This window comes from Engraulis encrasicolus, chromosome 4 (genome assembly GCF_034702125.1).
Source record: "Engraulis encrasicolus isolate BLACKSEA-1 chromosome 4, IST_EnEncr_1.0, whole genome shotgun sequence".
In the NCBI taxonomy this organism is placed as follows: domain Eukaryota; kingdom Metazoa; phylum Chordata; class Actinopteri; order Clupeiformes; family Engraulidae; genus Engraulis; species Engraulis encrasicolus.
In genome coordinates this window covers 3,190,001-3,212,063 of record NC_085860.1, presented here as the reverse complement: position 1 = coordinate 3,212,063, position 22,063 = coordinate 3,190,001, and the positions used below count along the sequence as shown (strand labels likewise).

The 22,063-nt window shown below is 43.2% G+C and overlaps 1 protein-coding gene across 1 annotated transcript in view; it reads left to right on the top strand.

Annotated features, from left to right (window-relative positions):
• Positions 1-22,063, top strand: part of otogl (otogelin-like) — a 97,123-nt gene continuing 75,060 nt past the window's right edge. The window contains exons 1-11 of the mRNA XM_063196331.1: positions 1-169; positions 1,479-1,521; positions 3,036-3,078; positions 3,854-3,932; positions 4,327-4,419; positions 4,928-5,082; positions 6,101-6,222; positions 7,264-7,469; positions 8,442-8,566; positions 18,236-18,342; positions 20,977-21,083. Coding sequence (XP_063052401.1) covers positions 88-169; positions 1,479-1,521; positions 3,036-3,078; positions 3,854-3,932; positions 4,327-4,419; positions 4,928-5,082; positions 6,101-6,222; positions 7,264-7,469; positions 8,442-8,566; positions 18,236-18,342; positions 20,977-21,083 — 1,162 coding nt within the window. The 5' untranslated portion in view covers positions 1-87. The remainder of the gene's footprint in view (positions 170-1,478; positions 1,522-3,035; positions 3,079-3,853; positions 3,933-4,326; positions 4,420-4,927; positions 5,083-6,100; positions 6,223-7,263; positions 7,470-8,441; positions 8,567-18,235; positions 18,343-20,976; positions 21,084-22,063) is intronic.

The window sequence follows — 22,063 nt, the reverse complement described above, 5'->3', positions numbered from 1 at the left end:
CTATACCTTGGCCTTCCTTTTGGACGCTCGACGGAAAATGCCGTCCTGATTTCGCAGCGTGAGCGCCGTGTCAGACTGGACCCTGAGATGACCAGGCAGGGGACGGGGGCTGCGCTCTCTGCACCGTTGCCTCTCCTCCTCCTCCTCCTGCAGCTGACTCTTCTTCAGGGTGAGTGGGCCTGGGACAGGTGGAGTGCGGTTGGGGGTCTTCATATCAGTGTGCCTGGGAAGGATGGGGGGCTGGAGGATAGTGGCACGGTTCATAGGGAGTACCAAGGGACTGATAGATGGTTACACCTGAGCTTTGCTAGCAGGAAAACTGGAAAGATTTTAGTATGCTTTGAGTCAAGTAGTTGAGTAAAGTTGTAGAGTTGTAGATTGACTTCAAAATAATACAGTGGTCTGTCTAGAACAAGTGTGGTATGGGGTACAATTTAGTTCCTAATCTGTACCCCCATGCCAAGCCTGTTTAGTACCATACCAGTATTTTGAAGGAGATTTGGATACTATTGAATACTGATGGAGGCTCTTCATCCTTACTACCAATAACACTTTTTAAGTTGTTGGGATGCTTAGAACCACCTCCAACATAAGGCAATGGGCTGCATGTTGTTTTCAGGCAGTTCAACTTTTATTTTGACTGTGCCCTGCACAAAACCAAACTAAAGTAACATCACGGACCAAGGTGTTTCTGGGCTTAACTTAGAATCACTTCTGGTTTGAGGTTGGCATATTCTAGAGTAGCAAACATTTCTCCTCTCTCGGTGTTGGTTAGTCGAGGGTGAGCTGGCCTACGCATTTCATCTGGTCGTGCCCTTTGGTTTCAGCGAGCTGATGAAATTCGTAGACAACACTCTGCCCTTTCGTTAGCTTCTTAGCTGGTTTGATTCGTGGGAAAATCTGAATGTGCTTCTCGTCTCACCTCTCTCACGTTGCTTTCCAACATAAACACGTTGTGGTGTTTGGTATAATCTGGGGAGATGTCCATCTTCTAGCCAGAGGAAGGATCAAAGGGTATTTCTCAGTTTCTCAGATATTCACTCAAGATGAAGTTTGCAAGTCTTTCAAAGTTATTTGGTTAATGATCAATTTATAGTTCAGTTTGGATATGATTTTTGAGGTTGATAAATCATACTCCAATGCTGGGTAGTGAGTTCACTATTTATGGGTAGCGTATTGTGGCACATGAAATAATCACAAGTCCTACTTCAAAAGGTTGAACCTTTTCATCTTCTGTTTTTAAATGTTTCAATGTTTAAATAATAAAATGATGCCCCGTAGATGTATGCAAAATATCTACATGTAAAAAAATCCTGCTGCAGAAAAAGACTTAACAAAAATAATTTAGATTAAGACTCATTGATCTTCCTTTATCAGGGAGTAGGTCGAATTTGACACTGATGGAAAGATTTTGGAAGTTTTGCTGACAGACCATCATACTATTTGTTGTGACTGAAACAGATATTTTTTTCTGTTAGGAATTCACTGTCAGTTGTTAAAGCGTCAGACCAGACAAGACAGGTGAGTGTGTGCCTCTTGTGCAATACACCTGTAGTCTTCTCACATCACTGTACAGGTACTCTACTTGCCTTGTTTGATTGTGTGTTTGATTGTTTGTCAGTGCCTTTTTTTATTTTCCAGCTTGTAAATATTTTTGTCAGGATGTGTTGTCATAAGCCTGTTAATTCCTAACTTGGAAGCCATGAAATTTTTGTTGCCAATACAGTTTGCCAATATTCATGTTTTTGACAAGATGCTAATACACCTGCTGCTAGCTTCTTAGCTGGTCCCCCCTGAAACATTTAGCTTTTTAATAGGCTTACAAAGTTTTGTTTACTATAGCCCATGAACTATTAACAATCCACACTGGTGAGTCATGCGGCGGGCTGTAGTCTCTGAATGAGGAGAAGCATGGGCTATAGAGGTGAGCTGAGTTGAGCTGCAGCTAAAGTGAGGTCAGAGCCTAAAGTGTAGGGGCTGAGGCGGCCATGAGACGCTACAGTGGCCAGTGACTGAGATCCCTTTCATTTGCTGCAGCGAGCAGTCACAGCAAAGATCTTCACTTGATACACTGGCCAGAGGCCGTCACAGCAAAGATACTCTCATTTGATACACGACACAGGCCAGGGCAGCCACCATGAGGTGTCTTAATGCCATAAGCTGTAGACACCTGTTGGGCTCAGGTGAGGATAGCGGACGGACATACTATTCCCACAGCACTATAGCATGTGGTGGAAATGAATGTCAGGAAAGAGTTTTTTTCCCACATGATGTAAATCTTATGATTTACTCGTGCCTGTGTAGATGATGTGTGCGTTTTTGTTAATGCAAGCATGTGTGTGAAGGCAAGCCTCTTCAATGTTTTACTGTGAAGTATACACAACAACTTATATTGCAAAATAAATCACTAATATTCATTTCAGCCCAAGTCATTACTGTAGCTGATATACTGGCTAAGGAAATCTGTGTCTGATCTGTAATTCATCATAGCTCAGGTATCATATTTGTAGGCCTCAACCTGATATATTGTTCAGAAATGTAGTGTACAGTATGCATGAAGTTTCGTTAAATGCAATGTTTGTGGTGATTAGAATGTCCGTATGCATGCATTATGTACAGTGAGTAGTGTGTGTAAGACCTCCAGGCCTTCCTGGCTGCTTGCCTACCATCCATGACACCCAACCTCATAACCCCCAATGCCGGCACCAATGCCAATCCCTTCACCCACCAAATTCTGTCTGCCATCCATTCTGGCAACCCACACACACCAACAACAATTCCCACACCCCATTCCTATTCTGTCCCCCATCCAATATGAACCCGGCAACTCAGTCTGCCATCCAGCCACTGTGTGAGGATGGAGCTGCAAAAGCCAGGCAGACAGGCAGGCAAGGAGGCCAGCAAGCAGGCAGGCAGGCAGGCAGACAGTCAGGCAAGCAGGCTTGTCGCTGGAGTGTCCTTAAACCTTGCATTCTCACTGTGTGCCTGTGCTCTTAATACTGCTCCCTTTGTGTGTCCCCCCTCTCTAAAAGCAGGGTTAATGCGCTGCGGCAGAAACGAGATCTCTTCCGCGAGGAGGTGGGTACCGCTCACACAAGAGTGGGAGAGAGCTGAGAGAGTGGGAGAGAGAAAGAGGGAGAGAGAGAGAGAGGGGAGGCCAGGGCACCCAAACATCTAGGCTCCCTGCGCACGTACAAAGCCCCCTTTGTGGGCTCCCGAGCTCAGCCGCGGTGCGGGCTAAAAGGCCCTTCTCCCTGGAGCTCTCGGGACCAAGAGATTAGCGCCAGCGCTAAAGCTAGCGGGCGCTAAGATAAGGTTATGGAGTGCACGGCCGCGGGACAGGCAGATCCAAACAGATTTCACGGCCTCATTAAGGCTACTCCACGGAGAGAGCGGGTCACTTATGCGCCCCCAGAGCTTGCATGGGGAGACAGATGCCACAGCACAGACGGGGCCCTCTGTGATAAGGTTACAGGTTTACATGGCGCACATATAGAGAACAAGTGATTTTAGGAGACAGATTGCCTGGTGGAATTCTGGATTGGAGAGAGATGGGGAGATCCAGTCATGTGCAGCGGCCAGCTTTTATATGACAGGTCCACATCCAGGTCTGACCCAGAGCTGGGTGTCCTCAGGGCCAGATCTGCACCACCAACCGTACACTCAACCTCTGCACTGTTTCATATCAAAGCCTATAAGAAGATTATAGGCTCTCCAATCTAAGCGATAGGACGATGAGTCATTTGAACAGCACATTACATTATACTTCTATCTAATAATTATAATATCGCATTTTCTTATCAGCACATGCAAATCATTAACTATGGCATTTGTGTGTGTGTGTCTATTGCAGACATTTAGCGCAGTCCTGTCTGAATCTGCCCTTCCTCGCGCTGTCCTGCACAACTACACAGCCCGAGATGCATCGTCAGGTAATAAGACACACACACACACGCATGCGCGTGCCTGCGCACACACACACACACACACACACACACACACACACACACACACACACACACACACACACACACACACACACACACACACACACACACGCACACACGCACACACGCACACAGCCATGGGCATGGGCACCCACACATGCACACGAACATACGCATTTTTCTTCAACCAACAGCTGACCTACAAAAATAATGATATGCCAGTTTGGTTACACTTGACAGTACATCATTACTTCAATGCTCAAATAATACTTTCACTTTAACTTCACATTACAAAAGTGCCGTACTGCATTCTCTCTCTCTCTCTCTCTCTCTCTCTCTCTCTCTCTCTCTCTCTCTCTCTCTCTCTCTCTCTCTTTAGAGTACTGTGGTTGTCTTAATGGGGGCTGGTGTCAGGAGAGTGGTCGCTGTGACTGTGCTCAGTTCCAGGCTATGGGAGATCGTTGTCAGATCAGTGAGTCATTGGCACACACACACACACACACACACACACACACACACACACACACACACACACACACACACACACACACACACACACACACACACACACACACACACACACACACACACACACACACACACACACACACACACACACACTCAGAATTGTGCCCTTCCTCTTGCCCTCCCTAAAATATCAAGATCAATCAAAACCAATCGCTTAATATATTTTTTAGTAGATTTCTGTTAAGCATTACAGTAAATGACAGAGTCTGGAGGCAGTGCTACAGTGACATTGAGTACGTTTTTGGGCCTGTGAAATTGTTTCAGAAGGCTCCATGTAACCTGTAGGCAAATGGAAGAGAAAAAATACTTGTACTAAATACTAAATGTTCCTTTAACTGATGTCTTCTTCATTTCAGTTTCTCTGTGATACTATTCCAACTGTAAGACCAGAACTGTCTGATATTTGTTAATATTTTGGTTGTTTTTATTTTGTCTTCCTAACATGGGTTCAGTACCTAACGTGGGTAAAGATCGCGACGGCATCTGCCGCTCGTGGGGCCAGCATCACTATGAGACGTTTGATGGGATGTACTACTACTTCCCCGGCTCCTGCTCCTACATACTGGCCAAAGACTGCCACTCGCCTGAGCCTCAATACACCATCTGGGTAAAGCACTCCCTGCATGCTGCATGCTAGCTTAGTACAATGTCAAAAATCGACAGCTCATAGAGCGTGGCTAGCTGCAAGCACTCACTCATGCTACATGCTAGCTTAGTACAATGTCAAAAAAATTGACTGGGCTGTAATGGACGGATCAAACCTGTTTTCTGATCCACTTCACCTTCCCCTATAGGTCACATCAGAATGAATGAAAATCACTGATGTGATTGTCTACTTTACTTGTCAAGCGATTTGTGAATTGTGTGCGTGCAAAAATATGTAATTATTTGGACTACATGACGGAGGTCGCATGTATGAGGTCACTTCAGCCGCAGTGCAGCGAATTCTTCGAGTTAAGGCCCCATGGAAGTAGAAGGACGTGACTTAGGTGCCCTGTTCCCATTTGCATCCTTGTGGCAACTCACAACCACCAGCTGTTTGTGGCACCTATAATACCTAGGTCACGCACGGCAGAATACTGAAATATCGTGCTTGAGAGATTATAATGAAGTTACACTTCAGATGGAGTGTCATAGCCACCGCGTCAGCGCCACTGTGATAGTATTTGCATTACTCTTGCAATGTTTTTGGTAATAGTTTATTTGGCTTGTCCAATAGATTTGCTATTGCTTGGTGAAGGTCATAAGTTAGGAAGTGATTAATTTAAACAATCTGTGAAGTCTCTGTTGGTGGACACTCCAAATTAAGTATGTACAAATTGGCTACCTGAAATAGCTGCACTAGACTCACAGCAGATCAAGTTGAGAAAGGGTCTAGGAACTCATTATAGTCATTGGGTGCACTGAAAGCTTGACTTTTGAATCCCTCTAAATGCAACAAGATAGTACCACAACAACCAATCATTGCAACAAATCGAATGACATATCCAAAATCCATATGGATTGTTGGCCCCGTCAGAATTACATTGTGTGTCACTAGAATGTCTACATTTATAGGCTACCTTCAGTGCAAAATCTAATGATAATTCTAACCCCCTCCAAATTCCTCTCTCTTCTTCGTTCAGGTCCACAACAGTCGTTCGTGTGAGGGCTCTGTGTACTCCTGCCCCCGAGCCCTCAGCCTGTTCTTCCCTAACGAGGATGAGATCCACATCCGGGGATACCAGGTCCACAAGGGAGGAGTCAGGTGAGCTTTTCAGCAAAAGGGTGGAGACAGACGATTACACATCTGATGGCAGAGATGATTGATGAGGAAAATTTCTTCCGAAATGAATCTCTTAAGCTGCAGTCCCTAATCAGTCTCTAAGCTGCCATCATATGGCTGCCACGCCCCTTTAGGAGACTAGCAGAGCTTCAGGATGAATGGAGTTCCACAGGAAAGGCCTGGCCATTTAGGAGACTGGAATTGATCCCATTTTGTTTCACTGGTGACGTGTAGTATGCTTTAGCTTGGTTACCATGTTGAAAGTTAGTCAGTCGTCCCTTAAAGTGGTGGTTCTCTATTTTAGTTTATCTTCGCTATTTTAGTTTATCTTTGCTATCTACCACTGACCACATGGTGAGTTCCATGTCTTCTCGAACGAAAGTTTAATGCCATTTTATAATCGATTGCTTGAGTGCTCTATTGGAGTCAATGTAAAGGTGGGGGGGCTGCAGTCTTTGATACCCAAATGCTCCGTTCAGCACCAAATGTCAAAATTGTGATGAGAACATCTCTACTTCACCCCAGAAGTCACACAAACAGGGCTTAATGTCTAAAATAGCGAACCACCACTTTAAAGGCAGTACAGTGGCTGAGTATGAGATGGTAATGCAACTAAGCAATGTTTTTTAAGTAAAAACAAAATAAATGTTTCAATAGACATGATCTCACTTTTGGTTGTTTGATTTATTTGTATTTTTTTTTGTGTGTACTGTAGAGCTCTTCGACTGCCATGTGCTAATCTAAGAGATTGATACTGATACCAATCTCTGCGTACCGTGTTGTTCGTCACGTGACACAACAGCAGATTGGAAATCCATGCAGAGTTATCTCATGATGATAGTGATCTGAGACGTTTTCAATTAGTACATTAGAGACGTTAGAGACACTTGATGTGATGCAATGACACAGCATTTTACTGTGCAGTAAACTAACAATGTATGGCCCATTCTTTTCTGTCTGAAGCCATTCCTGATACTGATGCCAAACCTTGTCCTTGTATTGTTGCTCATGTGACGTTGGCAGACTGAGCCTGCCGCAGACGGTGCGTAACGTCTTCATCGAGCGGCTGGCTGACTACATCCTGGTGAAGAGCACGTTTGGCTTCTCCCTGGCCTGGGACGGCAGTTCCGGAGTCTACCTCAAAATGACAGAGGCCCACAAAGGTCGTCCTTGTGGACTGTGCGGGAACTACAATGACGAGGGATCGGATGATCTGAGCAACAGCAGGGGTGAGAGACAAACCCAGCCCCAGCAAAATACTTATCCCTTCCGTCAACAGCAAATCTCGTCCAATTATAGCCAGAGAACCATCCACTGAGTCTGTCTGGGCTGAGCATTGCTTGCAGCATCTGACAGAGTGATAGAGAAGAGAAGACACAGAGAGAAAAAGAGACAGAGGCAGATATAGACAGATGAAGAATGTGAGATGGAGAGAAGGGGAGAAAGGGAAAGACAGATGGAGAAGACAGTGGGAGTCAGATGAAAGACACATTTTGATTTTGATTCTTCACTACCAGTCAAAAGAAATTAACCCATATTACAAAACACCACACAAAGAAACCTCTTCACCACCACCATCAACACAGTCACACACAAAACAAAAGCCGACAAAGAACTACATAGCAAACAAGGAATACACAATGAGAGAGAGAGAGAGCGAGAGCGAAAGAGAGAGAGAGAGAGCGAGAGCGAAAGAGAGAGAGAGAGAGAGAAAGAGAAAGAAAGAGAATATCTACATGTCTCTCTGTCTATATGACTGTTTTCAATGTCAGATGGTAATTTCTGTCCTCTTATCATCATCAGCATCAATTTATGAGATCATTAAGTTGAATAAAAATGTAAAATGTTCTGACAAGCTCGAAGAGTAGAGTCTTACTGAGTCTGAAAAGGTCAGTTTAGAGTGAGTCATCCTTCCACACAGTACAGTAAACATGGACCTGTATGGATGACCTTTATGTTTATTGAACTTACTCAGGATGCTACTGTAAGCTGTCAACTGAAAATGGACAGGACCTATAATTATTTGTCACATTCCAGAAAATTAATTGGAAATCCTAGAATAGTCCTACCAAAATAATCAGGCTAATGAGTGTATTTACTGGTTATGTTGGCACTATTGCTCTGACTGATTTTGATGTATTGATATTGATATATTATTGATCTGCCATCTGGTGATGATATCTGATGTTCTGGTGTCCCAGGTCTACAGGTGGACAGCCTGGCTGAGTTTGGGAACAGCTGGGCAGTGGATCTGCCTCATGAGTCGCCCTGTGAGGATGTGGACGATGACTTCCATGGACCCTGCCAGTCAGAGTCTGAGATGGATGTGAGTATGGATCTCTGAATTTACAGTATATTATGACATTGTTGCAGCATATAACAAGTTAGAAACAACAGCAAAAATCATAGTTTTCATGTCAATACACCATTTGTTTTCGTTTCATTTCTGTGCTAAAACAGCTAACTGTAATTAGCAAATAATAATTACTATAAATAATAAGCCAGTGTTGGTTGTAATAGTTTCACTTTTACATTTCACTCTATCTTCATGGAACATGTATCTACTTTATACCTTGTATATACCCAAAACTAATTCTGAATCTATTAGTAGAGCGGCTACAGGAAAAATCGTGCAAATTATGATACAAGCGTGAAATTTGGCAAGTATGTGCTCAAGACCCATACGATCAAATCTACCCGATTGGCCACTTGAAATGGCGGCCATTTTCCAAGATGGCCGCCAAAAAAGACCCCAGAAATGGATTTATTGCATAGAATTGACCTAGAAAATTATGATACAAGCATGAAATTCAACATGTATGTGCTCAAGAACAATATGATCAGATATACCTGATTGGCCACTTGAAATGGCGGCCATTTTCCAAGATGGCCGCCAAAAAAGACACCAGAAATTGATTTATTGCATGTAATTGACCTTGTAAATTATGATACAAGTATGAAATTCAACATATATGTGCTCAAGACCAATACAATCAAATCTACCTGATTGGCCACTTCAAATGGCGGCCATTTTCCAAGATGGCTGCCAAAAAAGACCCCAGAAATAGATTTATTGCATAGAATTGACCTAGAAAATGATGATACAGGCATAAAATTCAACATGTATGTGCTTAAGACCAATACGGTCAAATCTACCTGATTGGCCACTTGAAATGGTGGCCATTTTCCAAGATGGCCACCAAAAAAGACCCCAGAAAGTGATTTATTGCATAAAATTGACCTACAAAAGTATGATACAAGCATGAAATTCAACATGTATGTGCTTAAGACCAATACGATCAAATATATCTGATTTGCCATTTGCAATGGTGGCAATTTTCCAAAATGGCCACCATGAAAGAATCTAAAAATGGATTTGTTGCACAGAATTGAGAAAGGAAATTATGATACAAGCACAACCAAGAAATTTGGCAGTTATGTGCTTAAGACCAACTCAATAATTTCCAGTTTAAATGACGGCGATTTTCCAAGATGGCCGCCAAAAAATACCATAGAAATGGATTTGTTGCACAGGATTGATCAAGCAAGTTATTATACAAGCATCAATTTTGGCATGAATGTGCAAAAAAAACCAATACAATCAAATCTTCCTGACTCGCCACTTAAAATGGAAGCCATTTTATAATATGGCCACAAAAAGGCTGAATTTAGCCCAAAGGTGAGCAAAAAAATGATGATACAAGTATGTAATTTTGTGTGTTTGTGCTTAAGAGCAATAGGCCTATAATCAAATCCACTCATTTGCATTTTAAAGATGGCCATCAAAGAAGACACTAGAACTTCATTAATTGCAATTAATCTAGCAGATGTGGCCCAAATCAATGTTAACATTCACTGTTTGAATTTCCAATGATTTCATCATAGAAGGAAATACAATCAAGCAAAAAGGCACATAACTATAGGCTACCAAGGGTAACCCCGGCTCTCTGAGGCATATGAACCAGACATCTCACTATGGGTAACGCCCGCGACCATTTGCCAAAACTTGATTTCAATCTTGCCGTCATGCCAATGAGCTGCACAGCTGGGGATCCCGCCCCCTCTGGGACAAATCCGAGGTACGTTGGGCTCTGAGCTTCAATCTGAGGCAACTAGCCTTTGAGCTTGTGGGTGAGTGTAGCAATCTAGTGAGATGTCTCGTTCATCTCCCTCAGAGAACCAGAGTTACCCTCGGTAACCTATAGTTCTCTTTCTGTCGAAACACTCGACATCCCACTATGGGTATTGAAAAACTCCTGATTGCGTTGCCAGTTACCTAGAATGCGCAAACAAAAGCTTGGCCGGGGCACAGACCATTCTCCTGCCGATGCCCAGAGCTGTTGAAGGCGAAGAGGCAGCGTCCATCAGCAGTGATAAGTATCATGCTCACCCAACGCGCAGCTCGAGACGCAACAGCCACCCAAGGGCCCAGGGTCTTAGTTCCGAACCCGAAGAAGAGAGGCTAGGCACCAGGCGCACAAAGGCAGCGTCCGGACATCCAATACCACGGAGAGCACGCAGTGGAGGGAACCCAGGGCACGGAAACCACCCGTCTGGGTGTAACCGATGTGCAGGTGGAGCCCACAGAGGTGTAGCGAGGCCCTCAATATCAAGTGGTATTCCCCAATAGCAAACCAGGCCTTGGCACAAGGGGGAATTTCCAGAATGTTCAGTACACAACATCTGCAGGTGCAACCGTGCTGGCAGAAAAAGACCATTCTCTATCAGGGCCGTAGGTCCACGTTGCGGACGGAGAACCTAGTAGCAACCACCACCACAGCAAGCTGGCCAAGCCAGCCCCGATAGATACCCGTTTGAGGGCACACACTATGGTTCCTGAAGTCCAAGGGGGACATAAAAGATACACTTCCCCTCGATCATGCATCCTGGTCGAGCAGGGGCCTGAGATACTTCATTGGAGAAGTATGGTCTAGCTAACCACGGTCGCCCTACCCAGGGACAGCACTCCAGGCAGCACAATTGACACTCACGCTCCTGCTGAGCGAATGAGACACACACAGTAAGGGGTGACCGACCCAAGGGAGACACGTGTAATGCGTCCTATTAGGAGAGGCGAGGATCCAGGTGGTCTTGACACGATCAGCCTTCTCACCCTCGGGTAGAGGGCGCAAATGACTAGAGAAGTTGCGTTCCACAGAATGTTCCACAGCCTCTGGGAGGAGGCTCTTATCTTTGAATGTTCCAGGCTGACAAGCCAAAGCCATTATGTGAAAGCTAAATCAAACATGATAATGTCAAAATAAACTAAATTAAAGCAAATAAACTAAATTCATGACAATGCTTGTTTTTGGTGTACCTTTTGTTTAACAGCAATATCGAGAGAACCACGAATTGCCGTTATTGACATATTATTACCGCAGTGTCATCGTATTATTAGCATCTCATAACCTTCGGGGTGTGTGTGTGTGTGTGTGTGTGGGGGGGGGGGGCACTGCCTCCATTGATATTGAATTAAGAACTGGCATTAGCATGTCATCACCATGCTATTTGTGTGTCATACTGTGAGTGGCTTATGTGTCATTGCAGAATATGTTTAATATCTGTATCAGTTCATCATCCATGCTAACATATTCAAGGAGAGTGAACAATTATTTCCACCAAATTTGCAATATGCACATATGACATTTGCAAATTTCTAGGGTCTTTTTGGCTGCCATCTTGGAAAATGGCCAGCATTTTAAGTAGCAAATAAAGTAGACTTGATTGTAGGCCTATTGGTCTTAATCGCATACAAACCGAGTTTCATCATAAATTGCTTGGACAATTCTGTGCAATAAATTATTTTCTAGGGTCTTTTAGTTTTTTGGCAGCCATCTTAGAAAATGGCCGCCATTTCAAGTGAGTAATTGGGTAAATTTGATTGCACTGGTCTTAAGCACATACATGTTGAATTTCATGCTTGTATCATAATTTGCTAGGTCAATTCTATGCAATAAATCAATGTCTGGGGTCCTTTTGGCGGCCATCTTGGAAAATGGCCACCATTTCAAGTGGCCAATCTAGTAGATTTGATCGTATTGATCTTAAGCACATACATGTTGAATTTCATGCTTGTATCATAATTTTCTAGGTCAATTCTATGCAATAAATCAATTTCTGGTGTCTTTTTGGCAGCCATCTTGGAAAATGGCCGCCATTTCAAGCGGCCAATCAGGTAGATTTGATCATATTGGTCTTGAGCACATACATGTTGAATTTCATGCTTGTATCATACTTTTCTAGGTCAATTCTATGCAATAAATCCATTTCTGGGGTCTTTTTTGGCAGCCATCTTGGAAAATGGCCGCCATTTCAAGTGGCCAATCAGGTAGATTTGATCGTATATGTCTTAAACACATACATGTTGATTTTCATGCTTTTATCATAAATTTTTAGGTCAATTCTATGCAATAAATCCATTTCTGGAGCCCTTTTTGGCGGCCATCTTGGAAAATGGCCGCCATTTCAAGTGGCCAATCAGGTAGATTTGATTGTATTGGTCTTAAGCACATACCTGCCAAGTTTCATGCTTGTATCATAATTTGCACGATTCAAGCCAAATTGGCCTTGTAGCCGCTCTACTATAAGGTAGAGTGTATTAAAATGTGTAGGCCTACAGCAAGTATGCACTGTGTACTTAGTGCACACTTACTTACCTTGCCATACCGTCTCAATAATCATTTCCCTGTGTTATTGTAAATACATAAAATTACCTGTTGCACAGTTGATTTCAGATATTTTCCTTCCTGATACTGATTCATTTAGCCTACTTCTGTGCCATCTTACTGATTGGCTAGCCTACAGCACCATGGACAGTAGTTAGCTGAACAATCATAACTTTTAAACTTCACTTCACTTCACTTTCAGTAGTTAGTTAATATCTCCCAGTGAAGTTCAGTGTTCAAAACTCATGTGGTAGAACTCAACTCACTACCTTAATTTAACCTTCAGAAATACGCTAGTCACACTTCCAACCACTCTTGCTAATGTTAACCTTTTCATGAGGTTTCACTTTCAGTCTGTCAGAGACTCCAGTGTCACAGTGTGAATTAACTACGGCTGCCAATTTCGTCAGATTTAGTTGACGAATGATTACTTTCCGGTTACTCTACTCACAGTCACTTTCATCCTGGCATTCCTACAATGTGCCTTTCCATTTACACTTGTTTTACTGCAGAGGGCTTTCTCGGTCAAAGTGCCTGCTGTGTCAAGTTGTACCACTGAGGGCTTTCTACTTAATCTGAACTCAGCAAGGACATTGTTTTCATTTTCATGAAGTAAATGCAAATGTGTAAAAGTACAAAACCAATTTTAGATTGATCTGCACTTTCACCAGTCTACTCTGGTGAAATATGTAATTTGTGTTGTAGTATTAAGTTACATTATGTTGAATACAGTGACGTGCAGTGAAGGGTATGGTAGGGTAGGCAGTAAATATAGAATATATATCTATTTATATATATATATATATTAACGGTGGGTTCGGTCCTCCCCCAGAAAAAAATGTATTTCTTAGATACAATTTCCTGCATTTTAACCAAATCTGGAAAGTCACTATCAGCTAAAAACTTTTACAAAAGACTAAAAACTTTGAACAAATAGTCCCCTTTCATGCAGATCTGAAATGTAACGTGTGTGTGTGTGTGTGTGTGTGTGTGTGTGTGTGTGTGTGTGTGTGTGTGTGTGTGTGTGTGTGTGTGTGTGTGTGTGTGTGAGAGAGAGAGGGGGGCCTTATGCCACAAGGTATGGTTTGAATAGGCAAATAGGCCTATTCACATAAACATGCTGATATGGTCTTTAATGTGCAACAAATTAGTAGGCCTATGTTTCTCTAAATACTGTAAATATAAAGTAGGCTATAAGATGCCATCAGTGCTTAACCACCACAGCTCTAATAACTAAATAAGTAAATAGGCTACACTATTTAGACATTTGGACATTGTCAGTAGACCTAAATCTGAAACAATAAGTGAAAACATAATTTCAATTTCTTGAAAAGGCCAGCTACACTTATTTGTTTTGCCAAATTGCCAAATTAGCTCCAGGACCCATACTTTGTACACCTTTAAGGACCTGTAGGCCTACATTTTACAATAATAATTTAGAATGCTACAACATTTTGGGGGAAAAGCTTTAACTTTTGGCTTTAGCAGTTGATTTTGTTGCTCTTCTGTTTATTCTGTTGCAAATGCCAGGGCGTTTCACATGGATGGAGGGTGGCACAGTGTAGCCTACTTTTGAAGATAAAATGTCTAGTTCACCAACTGTGAATCACACCATAGCATGTGAGGGGGAAACGATTTACATTTAGCAATAAACCAACCTAGGTAACAGCTCCTGCCTCACTGCCGCGTTTTGTGCTGATAATCAAACACTCACAGACAAGAAGGAAAGTAGGCAAGGGGGCGGGTTGCTTGCAAACATGACCCGTGCATTCAGACAGTATCGAGTAAACCAACGAAACCACGTCTGAGACTCATTCTTGTGCGTGATAGTATTCTCAAACACTTCAGCTACGGTTGTGCAAGGTGTTTCAAATAAAGTCAATTTGTGAGTGCGGAAGCACTCCGAGAAACCATCCCCAGTCAATCGTCCTGTTCCACGTTGATCTCGACTCGCACACCGCGCACTTCAAAAGACCGCAGCTGCACTTGCTAACAGGCTCCACACAACTCACGCATTGCGTAGTCATCATCATAATAAATTAGGGAAATGGAGTCATGTCGTACGCTCAAAAAACAATCTCGCGTCCATAATAACACACACACGGTCTATTCATGTCCACCACCGCACAACCAATCTTCAATGTCAACACCCTGACAAACGGTGACAACAAAAGGCACCACGAAAAAACTTGAGCATGTTCATGTTAAGGCTACCCGCAGCATAATAATTAGATGAATCTTACCTTAAAGCAGAATCACAAGTAGGCTGTGTTTTTCATGCAAGCTAGTTCCATTAAAAGCCCGGGGTGGTTGACATGATGAAGACATTTTGTCCCAGTGCAAACTACTTGAAGCTGCTACCCATCTGATGTTGAATATTTCCACAATGCAGCGATTGCAAACGGCTCAGCTCTCTGTCACTTGAACCGTCTTTCTTGCTACTTCTCGGCATTTTTTAAAATAATGAAGACAAAAAGCCAAAGACTGCCATGTTTTCTTTCCGATACGGCTAGAGATTTGAACAAGCCTTGCCTTGCTAGTTGTTGCTATCATAGCTGCCTGTAGGGCAGAAATTGGCTACTACCTGCCTGAATTGTAACAATTTTTCATTTTGGGCGCTGTGATTGGCTCACATACTCCCGCCACAGAGTAAAGGCTCTGCTTTTAGTCCCATTGACAAGCTATGTGACAACTTAATACGCATGCGCAAACTTCTACATTGACAGCATTGAAGGCAGGGTAGGCAGAGGAAAAGCGAGCCTTACCGGGCTGCCTGGCTGGCATTCGAAAGCTCTGCTTTCAGCCTGTCTCTGCTACCAGCCGGGACTGCGCGTTGCCACGGCAACCTGCCCAAGCCTGAGCGCTTTGCTTCGTGCGATTACTTAGGTTTTTGGATCGTTGTCCTGTGTATACTGTACTTTAAACAGCTCATAATTTATGCTGAATCAATGTTATTGTTGTGTAGGCCTATGTGAACTCTGAAGAATATTTTTTTAAACACGTGTTAGTTTTTATTTTTAAGACATTTATCCCAGGGTAGGCACTGCCTACCCTGCCTACCCTGACCGCACGTCTCTGGTTGAATATCTTAAATTCTGATGAAGTGCTTCTACATTTGAGGTTGAGTTAGCAGTGAAGCGATGATAAATTCAACGTCTGTCAGAGAGAAATCGATGCCCAGGCATGTTAGCCTCTTCCGCCCAATTAGCTTAGTCTCCCTCTGACCCAATCGCATCTCTGCTCTCATCCTTCCCCTCTGATTGCACTCTCCCCCCTCATGTCTCCCCCTCCCCCTCCTGCTGGGTAGTGTTGTTCTCGCCGCTGTAGTCTTTGATCTGCTCCGAGTGAGTAAAAGCCTTTCCGTGTTCGATCTCGTATCGGACTCCCCCTGGCCTGCGTCGGCCTTTTGTTGGAGCGCGCTGATGTAGCTCTGATGTTTTGGCAGCTGCCTGAGGTGGTAGCAGTGGCAGAGGGGCTGCCAGGGAGAGGCTGCTTTGGCGATGAAATGTTGCCCCCCCTCTCTCTCAGTGTGTGTGTGTGTGTGTGTGTGTGTGTGTGTGTGTGTGTGTGTGTGTGTGTGTGTGGGTTTTGTTCCCGAATGAGAATCTTTGGCTCTTTGCGGACTGTGTGTGTGTGTGTGTGTGTGTGTGTGTGTGTGTGTGTGTGTGTGTGTGTGTGTGTGTGTGTGTGTGTGTGTGTGTGTGTGTGTGTGTGTGTGTGTGTGTGTTTGTTTTGTGACTGAATGAGGACTTTTGCCCCTTTGAGGACTGTGTGTATGTGTGTGCGTGTGCGTGTGCATGCGCGCGCGTGCGTGCGTGCACACTTGTGCAAGTTTGTGTTGGTGTATGTGTCTGTGTGAGTTTATCTGAGTGTGCTAGTGTCTGTGATAGTGTGTGTGTGATTCAGGCTGTGAGAGGGTGGTCTGGCCCCAGTGCCCCAGCACTACTCCACTCTCTGGCTGGGCATGAGAGGGGCTGAAGAGGGAGAAGCTCAGCTGGCAGCACTCTCTCTGAAGCTCCACGTCGATAAAGAGTCCTGACTCATGGAAGACTGCAGAGTCGAGAGAGAGAGAGAGAGAGAGAGAGAGAGAGAGAGAGAGAGAGAGAGAGAGAGAGAGAGATGATTTTGAGTCCAGAGAGAGAGCCAAGTGTTGGTGTCAGGCAGTTTGTGTTGGAGAGCACTTGTTCTGGAGCGAGTCAGATAGGTTGACACCAGATCCATTTCAGTGTGTGTCAGATGCTATCAATCACATCCGAGATGTCTGTTTTTATCAGTGTAGTGTACTCATTGTTTTATACACACTTTGAAATAAAAGTGACACTTACAGTAGCTTTCCTTTTTAGTTTGGTGCACAAGCCCCACCCGTTTGTGTTGTTAGCACCCAGCCTTTTTCTTTTTGTTGTCGGGGCTCAGAAATGGAATCAAAATAACTTTGTTGAATAGGGCATGTTGTACTGTGCCAGTGTTGGTATTCTGTAATAGTTTAAAATTTCTACTCAGTCTGAAAGGACCAAAGGCCTCCAAATCACACTGCACTTCCAACAATGTATTGGCTTGGATTTCAATGTTTTCAATGCAGCTTTGTGAGTCAAACTCTGCTGCCAACAGGGAGGTGATTACGTTGCCAGTTCAGTTATCACTGTCGATTGAAATGCATTGTATATTAAATTAAATATTCTGTTTTGGTGCCTTGGTTGGCTTTTTATTTTTGGTTCCTTGGTTTCAGAAAGTTTGGTGCCGGTTTTCAGAAACCATGTATGTATTAAAACTGATATATATATATAAATATGTGTATCTGCAGTTCAAATGGTGTGAATCAACACTATCATTTTTATACCGAATGTAACCGAATACATTATTGTGTGTTTTCCCAAACCGTAAGTATCTTCCTTAGCATGTATAGGGCTTGAGTCTTTGCTAAATATTCCAGAATATTCCAGACTAATATTGCAGAGTCTTTGTTCCTTGGCTCCTTGGCTGTTTGGTTATTACTCAATATTTAGTTGTGTTACAGTAAATTGTTTAAACTGGTACAGTATACCATTGTATGCAATGTCACAATGCCACAGTGACTGATAGTGTTTAAGAGAATGACTTTGAATCAGTTTTTCTCTGAATGGTACAACGCACTCTCATGCAAACTATTCCACACAGTGCTTTGTGTTATATCATATGGCCTCTAACCTGTGTGTGTGTGTGTGTGTGTGTGTGTGTGTGTGTGTGTGTGTGTGTGTGTGTGTGTGTGTGTGTGTGTGTGTGTGTGTGTGTGTGTGTGTGTGTGTGTGTGTGTGTGTGTCCGTATGCATGTCTGTGTGTGTGTGTGTCTACAGGACGCCATTGAGAAATGCAGCGCTCTCCTGTTCTTTCCTTTCATCTCGTGCCATGAAAACATCGACCCCAACCCATTTGTGGCCAGCTGCGTTTCCGACCTATGTGTGTAAGTTAACTTCCAGTGCTTTGTGTATGTGTGTTTGTGGCCAAGGCCAGGCTTTGTTCCTGTGTGCATATGTCTATGACTGTGCGTGTGTATGTCTATTACTGTGTGTGTGTGTGTGTGTGTGTGTGTGTGTGTGTGTGTGTGTGTGTGTGTGTGTGTGTGTGCGTGTTTGTGTATGTGTGTGTGTGTGTGTGTGTGTGCGTGCGTGCGTGCGTGCGTGCGTGCGTGCGTGCGTGCGTGCGTGCGTGCGTGCGTGCGTGTGTGTGTGTGTGTGTTATCCTGATGAAATGTCTTGGCTAATAAGGGGGCTCCTATGACATTCTCCAGAATTCCCCCATAAGCACTCAAACTCACTGCTGCTGATGGACAAAGGGGATGACTACTGACTCACTCACAGAAGACAGACAGATATTGCATGATAGATAGATAGATAGATAGATAGATAGATAGATAGATAGGTAGATAGATAGATAGATAGATAGATAGATAGATAGATAGATAGATAGATAGATAGATAGATAGATAGATAGATAGATAGATAGATAGATAGATAGACAGACAGACAGACAGACAGACAGACAGAGTAATGCCATTATCCTGAACCAATATTACAAAGTAATGCCAATATTTCAGTAAGCAATTGCTCAATATGGTGAAATATACAAGCTTCGTGTATGAGCTATGCAAGAATTGTTTACCTAAAAGTGTCTTTTCATGTCGTTTAGTGACATACACAAAACCTGCCCAAAACCTACCTGTACCTCGGGTGCTGTGTTGACCTGAAACTGACAGGTCACTGCTATTAGTCTGCATTTTTGGCATATTTTCTGCAGCCAATATGCTATCATAATGAAGTGACCTTTCAACGCCGTTGCACACCAGGGTAAGAGAGAGATGAAAAGTAAGCAAGGTGGTGAGTGAAAAGGTTTAATCGGAGACTTCTAATCACCTTACGTTTGGTGCTATGTTGACTTGAAACCAACAGGGCATTGCCATTGGGTATTTTGAACAGTTTTGGCATATTTTAGTGGCAAATATGCTGTATGCTGTTGTAATTAAGTGACATTCAAGTGGTGTGAAGTGCCAGGATGTCAGAGGTATGAAACCAAAGACAGATGGTGAGTGAGAGGATTTTAAGTGTGCTACAGCCAACAGATATTAGCTTAAGTTTAGCCAAACATAACAGACGCTACTACTAGCCAGGGCCAGGTGATGAGTGTGTATTGCCGTTGCCTTTGCCAAGGGTAGATACAGATGGTGTTTGTGGGCATCATCTTCACTAGCAGGCAGCTGGTCTATGTTGGCACCATATTGTCCTCATGGTGTGTGTGGTAGGGATGCAAACGATTAATCGACTTTAATCGATCAATGCGTTAATCGATTAAAAAACATTAATTTTCAAATAGTGGGAATATTTAAATCACCTTTGGATTAAAGAATTGAAATAGAATTCATTTAAATTCAGTATTTTATCTCAATTTTGTATTAAAATTTTGAGATTTATTCTTTTTTTTTCGAGAAACTGAAATTTCGGGGGGGAAAACGCAGCTTATCAATTCATCATAAGTCGATCGATAAGCAAATCAACTAAGGATTAATGAATTAATCGATAATTTGCATCCCTAGTGTGTGGGCATCATATTTGCCAAGGGTAGACAATATAAAATGTATTGGTGTCATCTGCACCTGCGGGCAGCTAGTATGTGTGGACACCCTGTTGGCAATCACCATGGTGTGTGTGGGCATCATATTCACCTGAGGATGGATGATGAGTGTATTTTGGCATCTGTTTTGCCAAGGGTAGACAGATAGTGTATGTTAGCCTCTTATTAACCTGGGGTTACGTGAGGAGTGTCTATTGGCATCGTCTTTGCCAAGGGTAGACGGATAGCATGTGCTGTTGGCATCAGTTTAGCCTGTGCTAAGCGAATAGCGTAGAGGGTTGGGGCTTGTCATCAATTCAGTCGAGTGTGGGAACAGAGATTGCTTTTGTGTGTCATCATCATCATCTAGGGCTTTGAGTGGGCGAGTGTTTGCCTGGCTGCGAAGTACGTAGGTGATGAGTGTGAGTGTCTGAAGTGCTGTGGCATCTTGGCAGAAGGTTATGCACTAATGAACTATGCAGATTGACTTGCAGAGAGCCAGCGATGTGACTCTGTCTCATGGTTAAGTGTGGAGATAAGACGGGTCAATCATTGCATATGCATAATGTGGGATTTGAATAAATGTGTGTGTGTGTGTGTGTGTGTGTGTGTGTGTGTGTGTGTGTGTGTGTGTGTGTGTGTGTGTGTGTGTGTGCGTGTGTGTGTGTGTGTGTGTGTGTGTGTGTGTGTGTGTGTGTGTGTGTGTGTGTGTGTGTGTGTGTGCGCGCGCACGTATGTGTGTGTGTGTGTTGTGAGTGTGTGCAAGAGAGGTTGTCTCTCATAAGGAGGCAATGTAAAGATATATGTTCAACTACTGTATTTTGCCAGAGCACTCACCAAGTGTTGAATCATCAGTGCATTTTTACTGTGTTTTTGCCATGGTTGTTGCATTGCCATGCTTGAGTCATACTGCTCAGACATTGGCACGGTAAATGGCTGCTTGCTTGGTAATGATGAAGAGATGGTGAGCAATTCTTTTTTATCTTTGAAGGTCGGACGACGAGGAGACGTTTTGCCGGACACTGGTGGAGTACACGAGGGCCTGCTCCCACGTGGGATATCCTGTACGAGAGTGGCGGGACAGCTTCCCCACCTGTGGTCAGTCAGCCAATCAACATGAAGCAGCCACACAAGACAGCCAATAATAAACGGGCAGTTGCACAGCCAGCCAATAATAAGTGTGCGACCAACCAACCAGTGGCTTATAGCAGGCGTTAGGTTTACACAGTAAACTGTGCTGTCTTACTTCATCAGTCAAATGTACAGTAACACTTTACTTGACACCGACGTCATACGTATGACATAACGGTGTCATGACATTGTCATAATGCAGTCATGAATGTGTCATAAACATTATGTCAATGTCATAAACATTGTATGACTTTGTCTTTAAGTGAAATTCAGTTCTGACAAAGACAGGCCAAATAATGTCAACTTTTCATGGTCATAAAACGTTTATGACATTGGCATGATGTTTATGACTCGTTCATGACACTATTATGACACTGTTTTGACACAGTTATGTCATACGTATGACGCCGGCGTCAAGTAAAGTGTTACCAAATGTACTCACTTCGGTGTTCTCATCTGGTGCATCAATGGGAAATGGACAAAGTTCTTACAACTGAAGAGAAGAAAAACCTAGCAACACAGATGCAGTTGTGCTACCTTAAACAGATTGTGTCCTGGAGACACATATACGCTGCATCCAGAATTTTGAGATTTTAGCTGTTTTATTAAAAATGTGGGTAAGTTAGAGCTGAATGAACACATTCTAAGGCAGAACGAGGATCCCAGCTTTGAAATGTAACTCATTTCATGTTTGTGCAGTGGTGCTCATATGTTTACATACCCCAGCAGAATATACGCTTTCTTGACGATTTCTCACAAAATATGAAGGATTACACAAAACCTTTTTTTCACTCAATGCTAGTGACTGGGTTAAGATATTTATTAGCAATCTTCTGTGTTTACTCTTTCAAAAGAATGATCACAACCCAAACTATCCAAATGACCCTGTTCAAAAGTTTACATACCCTAGTTTCTAATGCTGAATATGGCCCTGTTTAACATCAGGG